The 21,067-nt window shown below is 41.3% G+C and overlaps 1 protein-coding gene across 3 annotated transcripts in view; it reads left to right on the plus strand.

Annotated features, from left to right (window-relative positions):
- The window catches only part of LOC126215056 (F-box/LRR-repeat protein 7-like), a 167,851-nt gene that overhangs the window by 91,771 nt on the left and 55,013 nt on the right, over window positions 1-21,067 (plus strand). For all 3 annotated transcript variants that reach the window (XM_049941702.1, XM_049941703.1, XM_049941704.1), the window contains one exon: window positions 3,181-3,494. In XM_049941702.1, coding sequence (XP_049797659.1) covers window positions 3,181-3,494 — 314 coding nt within the window. The remainder of the gene's footprint in view (window positions 1-3,180; window positions 3,495-21,067) is intronic.

The raw sequence follows: 21,067 nt of genomic DNA on the forward strand, positions 1-21,067 counted from the left end.
ATTTAATTCAGTTGCTCCAGTCCCGGGTGGTACCGAGTTACAAGGGGAATGCTCCTCTGTGGCCGGACTGTGGGACTTTGGGAGGTTGTGGGAGACTGGAAAGATAAGGCATAAGAGATTTGTATTTACACAAGGATGGGAGGACAATTGTGGTCAGCATATGGTATATTTAGAGAGGGTCTGCTCGTCACTGCAGATGCGACGACCACGGGTGGCTAGACTGTACGGAAGGGACTTCTTGGTATGAAACAGGTGGCAGCTGTTGAAGTGGAGGTATTGCTGGTGGTTAGCAGGTTTGATATGGACGGAGGTACTGATGTAGCCATCTTTGAGGTGGAGGTCAACATCTAGGAAGGTAGCTTGTTGGGTTGAGTAGGACCAGGTGAAGCAAATGGAAGAGGAGTTGTTGAGGTTTCCCTTCCTAGTAACACAGGCAACATACGAGGGTTGGAACTTTAATAGTGGCAATTATTTATTTACGGCTGGTACAAAATATATAGGTGTTTCAAAGTTTTACTGACCTTCAAACTAGTGACCAGCATTGTGTATAACCCGTTGCCAGTGATGTGGAAGTCGTGGGATACTCTTAGCAGTGCCAGTTGTGTTGACAGTTTGTGCAGTGGTCTATTGCCTGACAATTTGTAGCAGTTCTGAAGTGAATGCCGTGAAGTATTTCCTTCAGTTTAGAAACTGAGTTGAACTTAGGAAGGATTAAGCCAGGGGAGTGAAGTAGGTGGTATAGCACTTAGCAGCCCCATCAGTCAAACAAATCAATAACAGTTTGCACTGTACTTGCTTGAGCATTGTCCTGCAAAATGATGGTCAGGTCCTGCAGAAAGTGTCATAAAAATGTTCAAATGTGTGTGAATTCCTAAGGGACCAAACTGCTGAGGCCATCAGTCCCTAGACTTACACACTACTTAAACTAACTTAAGCTAAGAAAAACGCATGCACGAATGCCCAAGGGAGGACTGCAACCTCTGGCAGGAGGGGCCGTGCAATCCGTGACGGAAGTGTCATCACTTCTGTCCATATGCTGTTCATTTTTGGAACACAACCTACGACCAGCTTAGAGACAGAAGTGATGACACTTTCTGCAGGACCTGACCATCATTTTGCAGGACAATGCTCAAGCGCGTACAGTGCAAGCTGTTACTGATTTGTTTGACTGATGGGGCTGCTAAGTGCTATATCACCTACTGCACTTCCGTGACTTTAAGCCCTCGTGAGTTCAACTCGGCGTTATTTCTCAGTCTATCAAATCGGCGATCGAGGAACAGTAGATCGTGTGCTGAACTCACAATGCTCCTGGGTCTTCCGATTGGACGGGTACCATCAAGCCTTCCCATAAGTACGGCTTTTGCCCGAGAGGTGTCTGGTCTAGCAATGTGGCGCTTTCAGTTTTTGAACGATGTTCGGTTGCCTCATCAGCTCGTACGATTCTTGGTTTTTTCTACGTCTCCGTGAGCTCCCTTCCTGGACTGGTCCAAAGATCCTTCTCATAATTTTTCTTTTGAAGACCAACAATACAGGCACTATCATGGCATTTTATGCTTTAAGTTTGGTCTTAATTCACAGATTCTTGGATGACATTATCTACTTCAGACTGAAATATGTTTTAGACCCTTTCACAATACGCTGGTTTATTTCCTGTTTTAAATTATTTTGCCTGTTGAACCGTGAACCAAGGCATTTACAGTTTTCCGCTTTAGCAAATTTCTATATCCCTACCTGTAATGGGATGTCATTAGGGGTCTTCTTAGTACCTCCATTACCTCGGTCTTTTCCGCATTAATCCGTAACCTGATCGTTCTTGCATTTTGCGCTATGTCCCCTACAGTTCCTGCCATCTCTTCCTCTGATTCTGCTATAACTGCAATGTTGTCTGCATAACCCAATAAATGCAATGTCGTCTGCATAACCCAATAAATCTGTCCTACCGTTTAATGTCACCTCTTTTCATTTGTTGGATTGCTTTCTCTAGGATCAGATTAAACAACATTGGTGAAATAGTATCACCTTGTCTCACACCCGTTATGATATTTGCATATTAAGTGCCTAATTTTGTCCCAAGCTTATCAACTTCCATAAATATGACAAGTCTAGGACTCCAAAATAACTGGCATCTCTCTGTTCATTATCCACCTCATAACCTGACATACAGCTGAGAGAATGGGGTGCTGACCAAATGTCCCCCCCCCCCCCCCCCCTCATATATGCATCCAGTGACACCTGTGGGCTGAGGGAGTCTGTACCGCTGGGCCTTCGTGGGCTGTTCGGGTGGAGTTTAGATTTAATCTGTTCATTATGTAATGCACCATTTTGCTTCATTAAATCCTTATGTTCCAACAATATATGTAACTGATAGTTCCTCTGAACCCAGAGAATCTGAAAGTGATAGTAACGTACAGAATTAGTACCAAAATCAGATCAGAAACTCTTGGGGGGTGGGGGGTGGGGGTGATAGGGGTGGGGGGGGGGGGGGCGGCAAGGGATTTGGGGAGGGGGGGGGGGAGGGCAGTAAAGCTGTCAGGTAATCATTCTTACACCTACGGTAGTGTTTATCTCTGTGGTGATATATCCAGTGAGGAAAAGGGAGACACTGAAGAAAGCATTCCTGAAATATTGAGCACAGATTGGGGCAGGTACCCCTGGCACAGGCAAAAACCCAAGTGTGTGCTTTTTAATACAGGTAGATGCTGTGATAAAATTGTTTGGTGGTCCACCTTTGCTGTTTAGGAAAGAACACAATATCCTCACTCAGTTTACATCTCAATTCAATAAAACTTCCCATCTGTATCTGTAATACAGATATCATTGGAGTAACTTTCACACATGTCTCAATATCAAATGCTTCTGAAAAATTTATTTTCCTTTGAATGCTGTATTTTCAAACTTGTCATACGTTTTGTGTATTAGTGTAAGTTGATACATTGGTTATTGTTGTTATGATCACTGTTATAAAGATATTTATATTGATTATTGAAACAATTTTAAATACTGAACTAAAAATATGTAACTGTAGCTATTGCCCGAGAAGAAAATTATAGTTGAAACCACGGGAATTAGAGACAGGTGCAGCTGCCTCCGGGTTAACAGTTACATTACGTAATGAGATTTAATCTGTGGAATGTGCGGCTTGCTTCCTAACAGATGTACTGCAATTTGTTCTTCCCGCAGACTGTGAAGCATATATTTCAGAAGTGCCCGAAGATACAGAAGCTGAAACTACCAGCAAGCATGCTGCGTAACGGGCTACTTGCGGGACTCTTGTCCACCTTGGAACATTTGACCTGTCTGGTGGTGTTCGAGGACCTGTGGAGTATGACACCTGTAAGGCTTCGTGATCTGGTGGGTGCCTGTCCGCAGCTAGAGGAGCTACACACCGACTGCTCCTATTACAATACACGGGACATGGAATATGTCCTGAAGGCAAAAACGCACAGCTTAACTTCTGCCACGTTGCGCTGGATGTCAGAAGGGTGGCAAAACTGGTGTGTACATTAGCATTTTGGTTTCTAGTAGTCTGGTGTGTGAATGAATGTGTCCCCCCCCCCCCCCCCCCCCCCCCCACACACACATTAGTGTGTGTGTGTGTGTGTGTGTGTGTGTGTGTGTGTGTGTGTGTGTGTGTGTGTGTGTGTGTACGTGTGTGTACGTGTGTGTGTGTGTGTGTGTGTGTGTGTGTGTGTGTGTGTTTGCTTTCCTACAGTGATAACTTGAGCCCTGTTTTCAGCATATGCTCGTACGTAGAGGAGCATGTAGTTTAGCTGTGTTGACTAAACTACTTTAATAACAGAGATGTTGAAGCAGCTATGTTATTTAGTGGAAATATACACACTTTTAATTACACTCGAAAATATGAGTCCGGCGATATAATGTTTCCAGAATGAGATTTTCACTCTGCAGCGGAGTGTGCGCTGATATGAAACTTCCTGGCAGATTAAAACTGTGTGCCCGACCGAGACTCGAACTCGGGACCTTTGCCTTTCGTGGGCAAGTGCTCTACCAACTGACCTACCGAAGCACGACTCACGCCCGGTACTCACAGCTTTACTTCTGCCAGTACCTCGTCTCCTACCTTCCAAACTTTACAGAAGCTCTCCTGCGAACCTGGAAGGTAGGAGACGAGGTACTGGCAGAAGTAAAGCTGTGAGTACTGGGCGTGAGTCGTGCTTCGGTAGCTCAGTTGGTAGAGCACTTGCCTGCGAAAGACAAAGGTCCCGAGTTCGAGTCTCGGTCAGGCACACAGTTTTAATCTGCCAGGAAGTTTCATATCAGCGCACACTCCGCTGCAGAGTGAAAATCTCATTCTGGAAACATCCCCCAGGCTGTGGCTAAGCCATGTCTCCGCTATATCCTTTCTTTCAGGAGTGCTAGTTCTGCAAGGTTCGCAGGAGAGCTTCTGTAAAGTTTGGAAGGTAGGAGACGAGGTACTGGCAGAAGTAAAGCTGTGAGTACCGGGTGTGAGTCGTGCTTCGGTAGCTCAGTTGGTAGAGCACTTGCCCGCGAAAGGCAAAGGTCCCGAGTTTGAGTCTCGGTCGGGCACACAGTTTTAATCTGCCAGGACGTTTGATATAATGTTTGTTGATGTTGGGATTGAAACTTTTCACCAAAGTATCTGAGAAGTGAGCTACAATTGAAAAGTGAGGCAGTTGGAATCGATTACGGCAATGTAAACTCTGAGTGGGGCTCTTGTGCCAGGCTCCATTGTTATATGCAACACAAAAGTAGGCCTATGCTACTGAGACTAAATGCAATTCCTGTTGGCCCTACTTTACACAATGTAGATACAGGGTAAAGGCATTTATATGCCAGCTGGCTTATCAATAGCAGGATCTGGCCACCTTGCATTTCATTTTTGGCTCATTTCTTGAGTGTCTTACTGGAAAGTTTCAATGCCGATGTTAACAACCGTTACATAACTCTATTTTTATTTTTTCAAGAGCTTTTGAGTGCTATTACAATAATTATCATTCCATTAAGAAAAGTCATAGTTTGTTCAGTTTCCTCAGTTCGTACATGAACTAAGAGACACAATTTTAGCTTTATAAGTAGTATTCAACTTCTACATATTTAAATTGAGTTTCACGACGATTGTCAGTAAATGTAGTATGTAAAATACTTCAAAACCCACTGCAATAAATAACAGAAAACAGTGCAGTGTTTACTAACACCATGGCCTTTTCCAATCTTTTTGGTACAATTTTAGGCTTCCAATGCATTTTATAAAGATGTAATACAGTGTTATGTAAACGTTATTCCATATACTCTCTTAAGCTTTTCCTTTTCCCACAGTTGAAGGGTGTCATGGACTCTTCAAAGCTATATCATTTACGCATTTTTATCATTTTCTAATTTTTTTCTATTCCTCAGACTCTCAGTTCATGCTAAGGTTTTTAAAAGAATTGTTTTATTTTCTTGTGATTTATTCATTATTCTGTGACATTATTTAAATGAATAATATTTTGCTGTGGAATGTTTATAGGGCTACATATATTCTATCATTACGTGTCAAAAACCGTTGTCGAAGTCTTCACTCTAAAGATTTGTTAGATGCAACTTCCCACGCTAGTGAATTCTGTGAGTGTCTGTTCATCTCTGCTTAATTACTGACAAGAGGGGGGCACCACATTGGGATCACAGATTTACTTCAAACTTTGTACGCCTTTAGTAGGCCATTAAAACAACATAATTTGCAAGTAGTAAGGTGCAATACTCTGGCAGTTCTGAGAAAGTCATAACAGAAGTTTTACATGTCCATTATGTAATGTGTGTATCTGTGCTGGGCACAGAATGTTGCAGTTTGTGGTGTTCAAGTGATAAGCATTTGAGCTTTGTAAGATGAATGTATGTGGGGTGATGGTTGGACTCCCGCTCAAATTTAATTTGTAATCTACACTCCTGGAAATTGAAATAAGAACACCGTGAATTCATTGTCCCAGGAAGGGGAAACTTTATTGACACATTCCTGGGGTCAGATACATCACATGATCACACTGACAGAACCACAGGCACATAGACACAGGCAACAGAGCATGCACAATGTCGGCACTAGTACAGTGTATATCCACCTTTCGCAGCAATGCAGGCTGCTATTCTCCCATGGAGACGATCGTAGAGATGCTGGATGTAGTCCTGTGGAACGGCTTGCCATGCCATTTCCACCTGGCGCCTCAGTTGGACCAGCGTTCGTGCTGGACATGCAGACCGCGTGAGACGACGCTTCATCCAGTCCCAAACATGCTCAATGGGGGACGGATCCGGAGATCTTGCTGGCCAGGGTAGTTGACTTACACCTTCTAGAGCACGTTGGGTGGCACGGGATATATGCGAACGTGCATTGTCCTGTTGGAACAGCAAGTTCCCTTGCCGGTCTAGGAATGGTAGAGCGATGGGTCCGATGACGGTTTGGATGTACCGTGCACTATTCAGTGTCCCCTCGACGATCACCAGTGGCGTACGGCCAGTGTAGGAGATCGCTCCCCACACCATGATGCCGGGTGTTGGCCCTGTGTGCCTCGGTCGTATGCAGTTCTGATTGTGGCGCTCACCTGCACGGCGCCAAACACGCATACGACCATCATTGGCACCAAGGCAGAAGCGACTCTCATCGCTGAAGACGACACGTCTCCATTCGTCCCTCCATTCACGCCTGTCGCGACACCACTGGAGGCGGGCTGCACGATGTTGGGGCGTGAGCGGAAGACGGCCTAACGGTGTGCGGGACCGTAGCCCAGCTTCATGGAGACGGTTGCGAATGGTCCTCGCCGATACCCCAGGAGCAACAGTGTCCCTAATTTGCTGGGAAGTGGCGGTGCGGTGCCCTACGGCACTGCGTAGGATCCTACGGTCTTGGCGTGCATCCGTGCGTCGCTGCGGTCCGGTCCCAGGTCGACGGGCACGTGCACCTTCCGCCGACCACTGGCGACAACATCGATGTACTGTGGAGACCTCACGCCCCACGTGTTGGGCAATTCGGCGGTACGTCCACCCGGCCTCCCGCATGCCCACTATACGCCCTCGCTCAAAGTCCGTCAACTGCACATACGGTTCACGTCCACGCTGTCGCGGCATGCTACCAGTGTTAAAGACTGCGATGGAGCTCCGTATGCCACGGCAAACTGGCTGGCACTGACGGCGGCGGTGCACAAATGCTGCGCAGCTAGCGCCATTCGACGGCCAACACCGTGGTTCCTGGTGTGTCCGCTGTGCCGTGCGTGTGATCATTGCCTGTACAGCCCTCTCGCAGTGTCCGGAGCAAGTATGGTGGGTCTGACACACCGGTGTCAATGTGTTCTTTTTTCCATTTCCAGGAGTGTATATTTTTTTCATCACTGATCATATTGTAATTGAATTTTCCGCAAGACATTTAAGTCTAATCTATGATAATGATGGAAGCGGAAGAAATTAATTAAAACTTTTTCTACAGCCGGGACTCGAACCCAGGTCTTCTTGCTTACTAGGCAGAAATTTTAACAAATTTTAATTCATTTCTTCTGCTTCCATCATTACTGTAGATAAAGATGAGACTTAAATGTCTCAGGGAAAATTTAATTATAAGATCTATAAGATCACCTATGGTACAGGGCTTCCCTGTTACGTCCAACACTGGGTTGCTATTCCAGTGCCGGAGAGCTCTGGCAATAGTGACAATGTAGGGGGAAAATAAGCTGAAGATAGGAACTGAAGTTTGTGTTGGGGAGGGTAGTTTGTGCAGCAATGCTGACTATAGTGCCGCGGTGGTGCAGTGGTTAGCATTTCTGCCTAGTAAGCAACAAGACATGGGTTCTCAAGTCCCGACTGTGGCACAAATTTTAATTCTTTTCTTCTGCTCCCATCATTACTGGTCATATTATTTAGTTTGACATTCGAGAGGTAACATAATTAAAAAAACTACATTTATTTGCACGAAGTTTCAGTGACTTTCATGTTATTTGACTACTTTCTGATTTTAATTAAATTCAATTATTAGAACAAACATATTGACAATTGTTGACATGTAAATGAAGAAACTATTCATTTTCCTGAAAATTTATGCCTGTCATTTGTAAAATACTTTATACACGCAATCTGGTAAGGTACCCGGAACTAGTTTGCACCTCGATGCTTCGAGCTGCGGATACACAGGAAGCCCCCATTTGACACTTACCAGTCAGACATTACTAATGCAGCAAGAATGAATAGTGTAAGTGCAAATTTTTTGAATATCACAGAATTTACACTTGTACTACAGATATGAAGGTTTGAGTGGGAGTTGAAGCATTGCCTCGCACACGTTTGTCTTGAGAGACTCCGACTGTAACCAGCTGATCACTGTTAGCGCTAATGCTGGCACCTACGGACAGCTTCATAAACCACGTAGTAAATGCGTAAAACTTCTCTTACGATTTTCTCACACCTTACAACTTGTACATTATTTTGTTTTAATGGCCTACTAAAGGTGTACAAAGTTTGAAGTAAATCAGTGATCCCAATGTGGTGGTCCACATGTGTCGAATCCACTTACAATAGTCAAGTGTTGGTCAACCTCTATAATTTTCACCCTCAGTGCTCTCCTCCATTACCAAATTCACTATTCTCGATATCAAACACAGTTCACTGTTCAACTTCAGAAGGCGAAAGGTGTTGGACTATCGATGCACACATAAACGTAAAAGAAACACACTGGAAATCCTTTGGAAGTAATAGTGGATGGAGTATATGTCGGGAAGATCGGGAAGGGTTCATTCGGACCCCATAGTGAGAGAGAGTGCACCTATAGTGAGGGTGCGGGTGGGCAAAGGTGAAAAGGGGGGGGGGGGGAGGGAGGGGGTGCACCAGTATGGTAGGTCAGAAAAGGGACATAGACAAGCAGCGTACCAGTGTGCTCGGCTGCATGATTTATATCTAATTTTCCTAATTTGTTTTTACAGTAACCCTGAGACAAGGGAGCAGAACGAGCTGTGGAAATGTGTGGATATACCACTACCGAAGCAGCCAAAGACACGTTTTTCATAAGGCGAGGTGCTGCTACAGGACAGAGATTCTTCATAAAAACCTGGACTAATCGGGGAAATCTCAGGGAATTTCATAAAATCTCAGGCAGTTCTGTGTTTTTAACCTAGAACTGCAATTTACGCTTATTGAGTTTCATAAATCACAAATTTTAAAATTTATTTGTGGGAAGAAGACTGACTGTTTATTTGTTTTTGTGATTTGTACAACTCTATAGTTTCCAGATGAATGGAAAACCTGGTAGAAGCCGACCTCGGGGAAGATCAGATTGGATTCTGTAGAAATGTTGGAACACGTGGGACAATACTGACCCTACGACTTGTCTTAGAAGATAGATTAAGGAAAGGCAAACCTACATTTCTAGCATTTGTAGACTTAGAGAAAGCTTTTGACAATGTTGTCTGGAATACTCTCTTTCAAATTCTGAAGGTGGCAGGGGTAAAATACAGGGAGCGAAAGGCTGTTTACAATTTATACAGAAAGCAGATGGCAGTTGTAAGAGTTGAGGGGCATGAAAGGGAAGTTGTGGTTGGGAAGGGAGTGAGACAGGGTTGTAGCCTAACCCTGATGTTATTCAATCTGTATCTTGAGCAAGCAGTGAAGGAAACAATAGAAAAATTTGGAGTAAGAATTAAAATGCATGGACAAGAAATAAAAACTTTGAGGTTCGCTGATGACATTGTAATTGTGTCGGAGACAGCATAGGACCTGGAAGAGCAGCTGAACAGAATGGACAGTGTCTTGAAAGAAGGTTATAAGATGAACATCAACAAAAGCAAAATGAGGATAATGGAATGTAGTTGTATGAAATCGGGTGAGACTGAGGGAATTAGATTAGGAAATGAAACACTTAAAGTAATGGATGAGTTTTGCTATTTGGGGAGCAAAATAACTGATGATGGTCCAAGTAGAGAGGATGTAGAATGTATACGGCAATGGCAAGGAAAGCGTTTCTGAAGAATAGGAATTTGTTAACATCGAGTATAGATTTAAGTGTCAAGAAGTCGTTTCTGAAAGTATTTGTATGGAGTGTAGCCATGTATGGAAGTGAAACGTGGATGATAAATAGTTTAGACAAGAAGAGAATAGAAGCTTTCGAAATGTGGTGCTACAGAAGAATCTTGAATATTAGATGGGTAGATCACATAACTAATGAGGGGATATTGAATAGAACTGGGGAGAAGAGAAATTTGTGGCACAACTTGATTAGGAGAAGGGATCGCGTGGTAGGACGTATTCTGAGGCATCAAGGGATCACCAATTTAGTATTGGAGGGCACTGTGGAGGGTAATAGTCGTAGAGGGAGACCAAAAGATGAATACACTAAGCAGATTCAGAAGGATGTAGGTTGCAGTAGGTACTGGGAGATGAAGAAGCTTGCACAGGATAGAGTAGCATGGAAAGCTGCATCAAACCAGTCTTTGGACTGAAGACCACAACAACAACATAGTTTTATTCTGATATTGATGAAATTTTGCACACTTTACCTTCAAGACAAGAGGAAGATCACTGTCTACATAAGATCTCATAATCTGACTTGTCCTACATGTATGCAATATATGAAAGGGAAAAGTTGTTACCAAAAATCTCAAAAATGTCTTGGCCAGTTTAGTTCAGATTTATACATTCAGATAAAATAGCAAAGGAAATTAATGAAAAATTAAGTTAACAAAACGTATTGTGGTAAACTGATTGAAATTTCCATCACGTGAGTAAATTACGGCGGGAAAACGCATCTCAGGGTCGGTACCGTCAGACGTCAGTAGATCGCGAGTCGAGCGAAAGCTCGAGAATTTGACAGAAACTTTATTGCAAGCTCTTATGTACTGAGTAGTTGCCATTGTTACATGCGACACACGGCCCACAATGGGGATGGACAAATGCACTAATGTTCCCACACTGCTTGCCCGCGGCCACTGTCAGCCTGCAGTTCTACACTCCACCTCTCCGCTAACATCACCCGTTTGTTACAGATGTGCACGGCCAGAGACGGGCCCGTTTACTTCGTGTCATCAATGTTGTCGACGCTGAAGTCGAAGTCTCTCTGGCATTCGTAGTAGGGCAAAAGTGAGATGAAAATGACTGAGGAGGAGTTAAGATGAGCAAAACGAAAACTGGTTGATTCCCTACACTTTTGACCCACTGTGGGAAGAAGTTTACTTTTTTTTATTGAAATGCAAACTGGCCCTTGATGTCTGTCTTGTAATGCTACTTTATTGGAGTGGAAGAAGTACAATGTGCAGTGGCAATTTCAACCCCTGCATCAGAAGTTTACAATGACTTTGGATACTGAGGAAAGGGAGGCCAAAATTTTCGAGCTAAAACAGGAGAGAGAAGGAACAAAGTTCCAGTAGATAAGTCATTTCTTGAAGATGTCACTACACTGCACCAGTATAAGCTAAATTCATATTTATTCCCCTTGAAAAATGTATAATATTACACAAACCTTTTTTTTCCAGTTTTTGTAATGCAAAAAACCACCTGCAGCTTAGAATCGAGTGCAAAGTAAGCAGAAGTTCTGCAAAATGTTGGTAGGTGTCACCACAACTAACTTCTGCCATCAAATATATGTAGCACTACACAGGCATGCTTTGCAGGCACAAAAGATAAATACTGGCGCCAAAACCTCTGCATCAGTAAATAAATTAAAAAAGAAAGTAGAAGGCAAGCTTTTTTCTCTGCTCCGAGTTTCAACTACTGCATTTTCATACATTATCCAATGAAGTAAATAGAAATTCTGTATTGTTCATCTTTGAATGTAGCAGCTTTATAAATATTCTTAGCAGCAAAAATAAATTTCTTTACACAAAAATAAATTTCTGTACACAAAAATGCCAACAATCCACAAGGCTTTTGGATTGTTGCTCGAGTTGATACACTGGGGCTCATTCAGATTTCACGTAGAGGCACCTATTGCTTCGTGGAATTTTGTTTTGTGCTTGTTGGTGTTAGTGAACCCTAATGAAGCGCTTTCATTATAGTGCCAAATTCAAGAAGGGAGTTATTTATTTTGTGGAACAAAGTTCTAATCGTGCTGCAGGTCTGTGATATGGCATTGATGAGAGCAACGTCAGGCAATGGTGACTGCAGAGAGACAAATTATTTAAATGTTGAAGTAGCAGGAAAGCATTTAGTGACCCAAAGTGTGGCCAATATCATGCACTAGAAGTGATTTTAAATGAATCAGACAATTCCTCTCTTCTTTTTATTGTAAGTGGCAGTAGTGCGCACAAAAGCAAGCCGTGCCATGAGCGGTGACAAGTTGTAAACACTCATTATCAGAATGCAACAAATAATGCATTTTCAGCTTAGAGTGATGTAAACACCTATAACAAAAAGAAGGGCACTTATAAAATCAAAGCAAAATAAGTGATTGATTCAAACCAGACAAAGCACGTTATAAAGGAAGAGTACCCGTATAAATACAGACGGAGCGCCTGACGCGTTGCAATGGCTAGCTGGTAAAGCTTAACTGCTAAGCTTACTACTTGAACCAAACTACTGTAGCTGTATCTTCATCCAGTCGACCTAAATTGTGTCCAATGTTACAATGGAACAACTTTGTTTCGATTTGGAGGTGCGGTCTAAAACTTTTCTCTCCCCTTGAAATTTGAATCTCAAATTTCAGGTGTGGCTTAGATTCGGGAAATTTTTTTATTCTTCATTTTGAGTCTTATTTTTCAGGTGTGGCTTAGATTCGAGTGTGGCTTAGATTTGAGTAAATATGGTATACTCTGCAGACCACCGTGAGATGCATGGCAGGGGTATTTCCCGTTGTACCAGTTATTAGGGTTTCTTCCTGTTCCACCCATGTATGGAGTTCAGCAGAATGATTGTTTAAATGCCTCTGTGCTTGCAATAATTATTTTAATCTTATCCTCATGATTCCTATGTGAGTGATACATAAGAAGTTGCCGTCATCACTTAAAGCCAGGTCTTGAAACTTCGTCAATAGACTTTCTTGGGGTAGTTTACGTCTCTCTTTGAGTCTTCCAGTACATTTCCTTCAGTATCTCTGTGACAGTGTCCCGTGGATCTAACAAACCTCTGACCATTTGGGCCACCTTTCTCTATATACATTCAATATCCCCCATTATTCCTAACTGGTATGGGTCCCACACACTTGAGCAATATTCTAGAAACGGCTGCACGAGTAATTTGTAAGCAATCTCTTCTGTAGATTCATTGTACTTACCCAGTACAATAAAACAGTCAACCACCTGCTTTACCCATGACTGAACCTGTGTAATTATTCCATTTCATATCCCTACAAAATGTTCCACTCAGGTATTTGAATGAGTTGGCAGATTCCTACAGTGACTCATTGATATTACAGTCACAGTACATTTAGTTTTTTCTTTTACGTTTCTGAACATTTAAAGCAAGTTGCCAATCCCTGCATCATTTTGAAATCTTATGAAGATCTGACTGAATACTTACACAGCTTCTTTCAAGTAATGGTTCATTGTAGCTAACTGCATCATGTGTAAAAAGGCTGATTTTATTATTAATATTGTCTGTCATGTCATTAATATACAACATGAACAGCAAGGGTCCCAACACAGTTCCCAGGAGCACCATCAGAAATTACTTGTACATCTGCTGACAACTCCCCATCCGAGATAACATGCTGCATCCTCCCTATCAAAAAGTACTCAATCCAGTCACAAATTTCACTTGATACCCCATATGATCGTACTTTTGACAATATGAGTACGTGTGGCTCTGAGTCAAATGCTTCTTGGAAATCATGAAATATTGCTTTGATCCAAAACTTACGATTTGTCATGTGAGAAAAGTGCCAGTTGGGTTTTACATGCTCGACGTTTTCAGAATTCCTGCTGTTTGACAATGAGGAGGCCATTCTGTTCAAGATAACTCATTATGTTGAAGCTCAGTATATGTTCTAAGATTCTACAACAAATTGATGTCAAGGATATTGGGTAGTAGTTTTGTGGATCACTTCTTCTGCCTTTCTTGTAGATGGGTGTGATGTGAAGAACTGTGCACAGTTTTTTGTTCGAGGGATCTACGATAGATGATAGTTAGAAGAGAGGCTAACCCAATCACAAATTCAGTATAGAATCTGACGGATTCCAGCGAGTCCTGGAGCTTTGTTCAATTTTAACAATTTCAGCTGTTTCTCAACACAACTGACACTAATACTTATTTGATTCATCTTTGTTTTCAGTGATACGAGGATTAAAATGGGACAATGCTCCTGGATTTTCCTTTGTAAAGGAACAGTTGAAAATGGAGTTACGCATCTCATCTTTTGCTTTGCTACCCTCAATTTCATTTCCTGTCTCATTCACTATGGACCGGACACTAACTCTGGTGCCACTAACAGCCTTTACATACGACCAGAATTTCTTTAAGTTGTCTCTATCTACGACTTTACACTTCGTTTTACACCTATTATGCAGTAATCTCTGTTTCGTACTGTATACTGTGGAGGGTCCCTCACCTTATGAACTGTTCAACTCAATAAAATCTGCATGGGTAATCTGCAAATCACACTTAAGTGCCTGACATAGGGTTCACTGAATTATCTTCACAATAATTATCTTATTATTTCAATCTCGAACAGTGTGCGTGAAAAACCGGCATTGATATCTTTCTGTGTTACCTTCTATTCCCCTTATTTTATCATGATGATCATTTCTACCGGTGTAGATCAGTGTTAACAAAATATTTTCTTATTCGGAGGAGAAAGTTGGTGATTGAAATTTCAAGAGAAGATTCCACAGCAACGAAAAATGCCTTTGTTTTAATTATGTCTACCCCAAATCCTGTATCATGTCAGTGACACTCTCTCCTGTTTCTTGATAACATAATGTGTGCTGCTCTTCTTTGAACTATCTTGATGTACTCCTTTAATCCTATCTAGTAAGGATCCCACACCATGCAAAGGTACTCCAAAACAGGATAGACAAGCTTAGTGTAGGCAGGCCCTTTAGTAGATATGTTGCATCTTGTAAGTGTTACGCCAAAAAATGCAGTCTTTGGTTCACCTTCCCTAATACATTTTCTATGTGTTCTTTTCAATTTAAGTTGTCTGTAATAGTAATTCCTAGGTATTTAGCTGAATTTACAGCCTTTAGATTTGACTGATCTGTCATGTAACCCAAGTTTAACAGATTCCTTTTATCACTCATGTGGATGTCCTCATACTTTTCATTACTTAGTCAGTTGCCAATTTTTGCACCATACGGTTTGTTTTTTCTAAATCGTCCTGCAATTTGTTTTGTTCTTCTGATGACTTTACCAGACATTAAATGACAGCATCATCAGCAAACAACCTGATGGCTGCTCAGGTATATCACTATATATTGAAGTGATGTAGAATCAGTTCTCATTGATATTCAGTTTTCATTGATATAACTCAAATCAATTTCCGCAGTTAACTTCAAATGATGTGATTCCACAATTTTAATGATTATTTTGCAATTTTGCTTAAAAATAAGTAGTTTCATATTTTGAGGAAAATTTGTAAAATTTTGTAAATTCGCAGTTTGTGAAAAACAGATTTCTGTGGGATTCTTTGATCAGCTTGGATCCACATGAAATTTATTTGTATGAGTTGGCTGATTCCATCAGTGACTCACTGATATCATAGTCATAGGATCCTACGATTTCCATTTTGTGAAGGGCAGAATTTTACATTTAAAGCGAGTTGCTGATCTCTGCACCACTTTGAAACCTTATCAATATATGACCGAATATTTATGCAGCTTCTTTCAGACAGTACTTCATTATAAACAACTGCACCATCTGCAAAAACAGTGAGGTCAATATTAGTATTGTCTGCGAGGCCATTAATATACACCATGAACAGTAAGGATCCCAACACACTTCCCAGGGTTGCACTGGAAGTTACTTCATCTGATAATGACTCTCCATCCAAGATAACATGCTGCATACCATCTACCAAAAAGTCCTCAGTTCAATCACAAATTTCACTTGGTACCCCATACGATCACACTTTTAACAACAAATGAAGAATGGTATCGAGTAAAATGCTTTCGAGAAATCAAGAAATACAGCATCTATGTGATTGCCTTGATCCAAAGCTTTCAGTATGTCACGTGAGAAAAGTGTGAGTTGGGTTTCATAGGATCAATTTGTTTGGACCCCCTGCTGGTTGGTGTTAAGGGGGTCATTCTGTTCAAGATACCTCCTTATGTTTGAGCTCAGAATATGTTCTTAGATTATACAACAAATCGACATCCAGTACATTAGACGGTAGTTTTGTAAACCACTTCCACTACCCTTCTTGTAGACAAGTGTGACCTGTACCTTTTTCCAAGAACAGTATGAATCACCTCAAAGAAAAAGATTTATTGATGGAAAGCCAACACAGATACAGACAATCTCATTCTTTTGAAATACAACTAGCTCTTTATTCCGGGGATGTTCCATATTTTTTTAAATTTCCTCACAAGTGACTTCTAATCAAATTGTGTGCCTAAGGAGTGTTATCTCAGTTATGTGACTAGATTGATGATTTCCTTTCAGAAATGTTACAGTTCATTGTAATTGGCTGAAAGTTATAGACTAAAACAGAAGTAATATCTGGAATTTACCAAGGAAGTCTTTTCACCCTCTGTTCCTGTGTAATCTGTTTGCAGGTGATGCTGTCATTTACCATCTTGTAAAGTCCTCGGGTGATCAAAACAAAATGCAAAATGATTTAGGCAAGATACGTATGTGGTGCGAGAAGTGACAGTTGACTATGAATAATGAAAAGTGTGAAATGAATCCACTGAATTTGTTACATGATAATCACACAAATCTATAGGCTGTAAATTAAACTAAATACATAGTGATTACAATCACGAATAATTTAAATTGTCATGATGACATAATAATGTTGAGGGGAAAGAAAGCCAAAGACTGTGATTTACTGGTTGAACACTTAGGCCGTGCCCTATGTGAGCAATAAAAGCGACCGACAGCGAGCGATGTCTGGATATGCGACACTCCAGTGACAAGCAGCAGCATCGAGGCAAAAAGCTCAGGTGTCCTGCGTGCGAGCGACCTTGTGGCGCTACGAGATGGCTGCTTAGAGCCAACCAGCTGTTTCTATAAAACAGCATCCCTAACCTATAGAATACTGTAGCTCGAGAGTAAGGCTATAGAATTAGGTCTGCTTAAGAAAATAAAGCAAAAAGGAATGCTGTGTATGATATTTACAAAGGGAAGAATCTCCATGGAGAATTTCATAAATATCATCAGCTACAAAGATTACCGGGCAAATTCTTCGAATACACGTGAATGAGCAGGAGTGTGTTCAACTATCTTATCAATAAATTAAATATGAATGTGTTTTACATGATCAATAACTTTTAACAGCCAATAAATGCAGAAGAATGACTGACTACATCACTAACTACCCTAAATGCATAAATAAATGCACTGATTGCTAATCGGAATCAATAGCTAGCTGTGGTGTAGTGGTAGCATTACGGTTTGTGACTACATGCTTTGGAAAGGTCCCAAGTTTTAACTGACTCAGTTACAATTCTGTATACAAAGTTTTCAAAATGTGTGTGAATGCCTAAGGGACCAAACTGCCGATATCATCAGTCCCTACAAAGTTTTATGTATACTATTTACACTGCTTCGCTAAGTATATTTTTAAGGTCTTGCCAAAGAATTTGATCTTTAAGTGTATACACACTTATCCCAGTATATCAAACAAATTTAATTCCTAATGAATTACAATGAACCATTAAATTTTACAGATATTTTATGTTTCAAACATAATTGATCAGCAGTCGGTGTTAAGGCCAAGCGTCTCTATTCATCTAAATAGTCTGTAAAAGTAAAGCATACAAAATTTTTGAAAATAAAAGCAAACGTTTGTTTAAATGTATGAAATAAAAAAATATTAGGGAAACGTTTGGTGCACCTCATTTTCTGTTCATGGTTTTGAGTATCATTCAAAGATACATAGAATGTTTCTCTGATCTACTTATTTCTTTTACACACATCATTTCATAAAATATTTGACACTTTCTTTCAATTTTTTAGTTTCATGTTTTGTCCAGTCCTACTGACTCCTCATTTGCCTTCCTAACGTACTGATTCTTAACGTACTGACACTTAAATTTTTACGACCACTCGATTTCCGAAGCGGAGGAAAGGTAGGGACGCGCTGCGTGTGACTTGTCCTCAGGTATAACAACCGATACTTCAAGAACGAAAAGAGATACCATTCCGGTCTCAACAATTTAGATATATTGGCTACATTTCATATGCAATAATGTATGGCCTTAAGTGAACTGTATGGAAAGTCTACCCAATGTGATTTTACCTCTGCAAATTCTTAAACATTTCGTGCAGCACAGTAACTATGACAAAAACAAATTCAGACCTTTATCGTCTAAAGATATCAAGCTATAAGATGCAGAAGAGTCAAATTTTTTCACCAAATACTTTTCTTAAAATCGGATGATAAGTATTTCATAGCTGCAATCGCATCCGCTCCACTGCTTTGCCGAGAAGATACGTGGCTGTCGCTCTGTGTCACACGTGATGCAGCAACAAGATTCAAACATGTTGGAATTCAAACATCGCCAGTTGCAGCAGGATTCAGGCAGAGACACAGATGCCGCCCATGTAGGACAGTTCCGCAACGAAACCTGCGGTTGTGTTTTGTCAGCTGAAGCTGCCGCGCGCTGTTGGCCGCTTTTGTCACTTACGTACGATGCTGCCTTAGAGAATTAGCAGGTCTAATAAAGTGAATGCTTACACAACACTTGTCTCCCCGTGTCTGGAGTGTTCATCCGTGGTGTGGAATCGGCATCAGATAGGATTGACGGAGGACGTTGAAAAAGTTCAGTGAAGGGCAGCGTGTTTTGTATTACTGCAAAATAGGGGAGAAAGTGCCGTGGGTATGAGATGCAAACTGGGTGACAATCATTAAAGCAGAGATGATTTTTGGTGGAGCAGGACCTTTCATGAAATTTTAATCACCAAAATATTTTGTTGGCGCCCACATATATAGGGAGGAATTATAATAATAAAATGAGAGAAATCAGAGCTCACACATAAAGATTTAAGTGTACATTTGTCCCATGGGCTGTTTGAGAGTGGTACAGTAGACAATTATCTTGAAGGTGGTTTGCTGTACCCTATTCCAGGCACTTAATTGTGAATTGTAGAGTAATCATGTACATGCAGATGAATACATGTAAATAAAATTAAAAAAAAAGAAATAACATTATGAAAAGGACACACACACACACACACACACACACACACACACACACACACACACACGACTGCAGTCTCTGGCAACTGAAGCCTGTGTGTGTGTGTGTGTGTGTGTGTGTGTGTGTGTGTGTGTGTGTGTGTGTGTGTGTGTGTGTGTTGCAACTATCCTTTTCTACATCTACATCTACATCCATACTCCGCAAGCCACCTGACGGTGTGTGGCAGAGGGTACCTTGAGTATATCTATCAGTTCTCCCTTCTATTCCAGTCTCGTATTATTCGTGGGAAGGAGGATTGTTGGTATGCCTCTGTGTAGGCTCTAATCTCTCTGATTTTATCCTCATGGTCTCTTCGCGAGATGTACATAGGAGGGAGCGATATACTGCTTGACTCCTCGGTGAAGGTATGTTCTCGAAACTTCAACAAAAGCCCGTACCGAGCTACTGAGAGTCTCTCCTGCAGTGTCTTCCACTGGAGTTTATCTATCATCTCCGTAACGCTTTCGCGATTACTAAATGATCCTGTAACGAAGCGTGCTGCTCTCTGTTGGATCTTCTCTATCTCTTCTATCAACCCTATCTGGTACGGATCCCACACTGCTGAGCAGTATTCGAGCAGTGGGCGAACAAGTGTACTGTAACCTACTTCCTTTGTTTTCGGATTGCATTTCCTTAGAATTCTTGCAATGAATCTCAGTCTGGCATCTGCTTTACCGACGATCAACTTTATACGATCATTCCATTTTAAATCACTCCTAATGCGTACTCCCAGATAATTTATGGAATTAACAGCTTCCAGTTGCTGACTTGCTATATAGTAGCTAAATGATAAGGGATCTTTCTTTCTATGTATTCGCAGCACATTACACTTGTCTACATTGAGATTCAATTGCCATTCCCTGCGCCATGCGTCAATTCGCTGCAGATCCTCCTGCATTTCAGTACAATTTTCCATTGTTACAACCTCTTGATATACCACAGCGTCATCTGCAAAAAGCCTCAGTGAACTTCCGATGTTATCCACAAGATCATTTATGTTTATTGTTGTTGTTGTTGTTGTGGTCTTCAGTCCTGAGACTGGTTTGATGCAGCTCTCCATGCTACTCTATCCTGTGCAAGCTTCTTCATCTCCCAGTACCTACTGCAACCTACATCCTTCTGAATCTGCTTAGTGTATTGATCTCTTGGTCTCCCTCTACGATTTTTACCCTCCACGCTGCCCTCCAATGCTAAATTTGTGATCCCCTGATGCCTCAAAACATGTCCTACCAACCGATCCCTTCTTCTAGTCAAGTTATGCCACAAACTTCTCTTCTCCCCAATCCTATTCAATACCTCCTCATTAGTTACGTGATCTACCCACCTTATCTTGAGCATTCTTCTGTAACACCACATTTCGAAAGCTTCTATTCTCTTCTTGTTCAAACTGGTTATCGTCCATGTTTCACTTCCATACATGGCTACACTCCATACAAATACTTTCAGAAACGACTTCCTGACACTTAAATCTATACTCGATGTTAACAAATTTCTCTTCTTCAGAAACGATTTCCTTGCCATTGCCAGTCTACATTTTATATCCTCTCTACTACGACCATCATCAGTTATTTTACTCCCTAAATAGCAAAACTCCTTTACTACTTTAAGTGTCTCATTTCCTAATCTAATCCCCTCAGCATCACCCGATTTAATTTGGCTACATTCCATTATCCTCGTTTTGCTTTTGTTGATGTTCATCTTATATCCTCCTTTCAAGACACTGTCCATTCCGTTCAACTGCTCTTCCAAGTCCTTTGCTGTCTCTGACAGAATTACAATGTCATCGGCGAACCTCAAAGTTGTTACTTCTT

Source organism: Schistocerca nitens, chromosome 12 (genome assembly GCF_023898315.1).
Source record: "Schistocerca nitens isolate TAMUIC-IGC-003100 chromosome 12, iqSchNite1.1, whole genome shotgun sequence".
Taxonomy (NCBI): Eukaryota; Metazoa; Arthropoda; class Insecta; order Orthoptera; family Acrididae; genus Schistocerca; species Schistocerca nitens.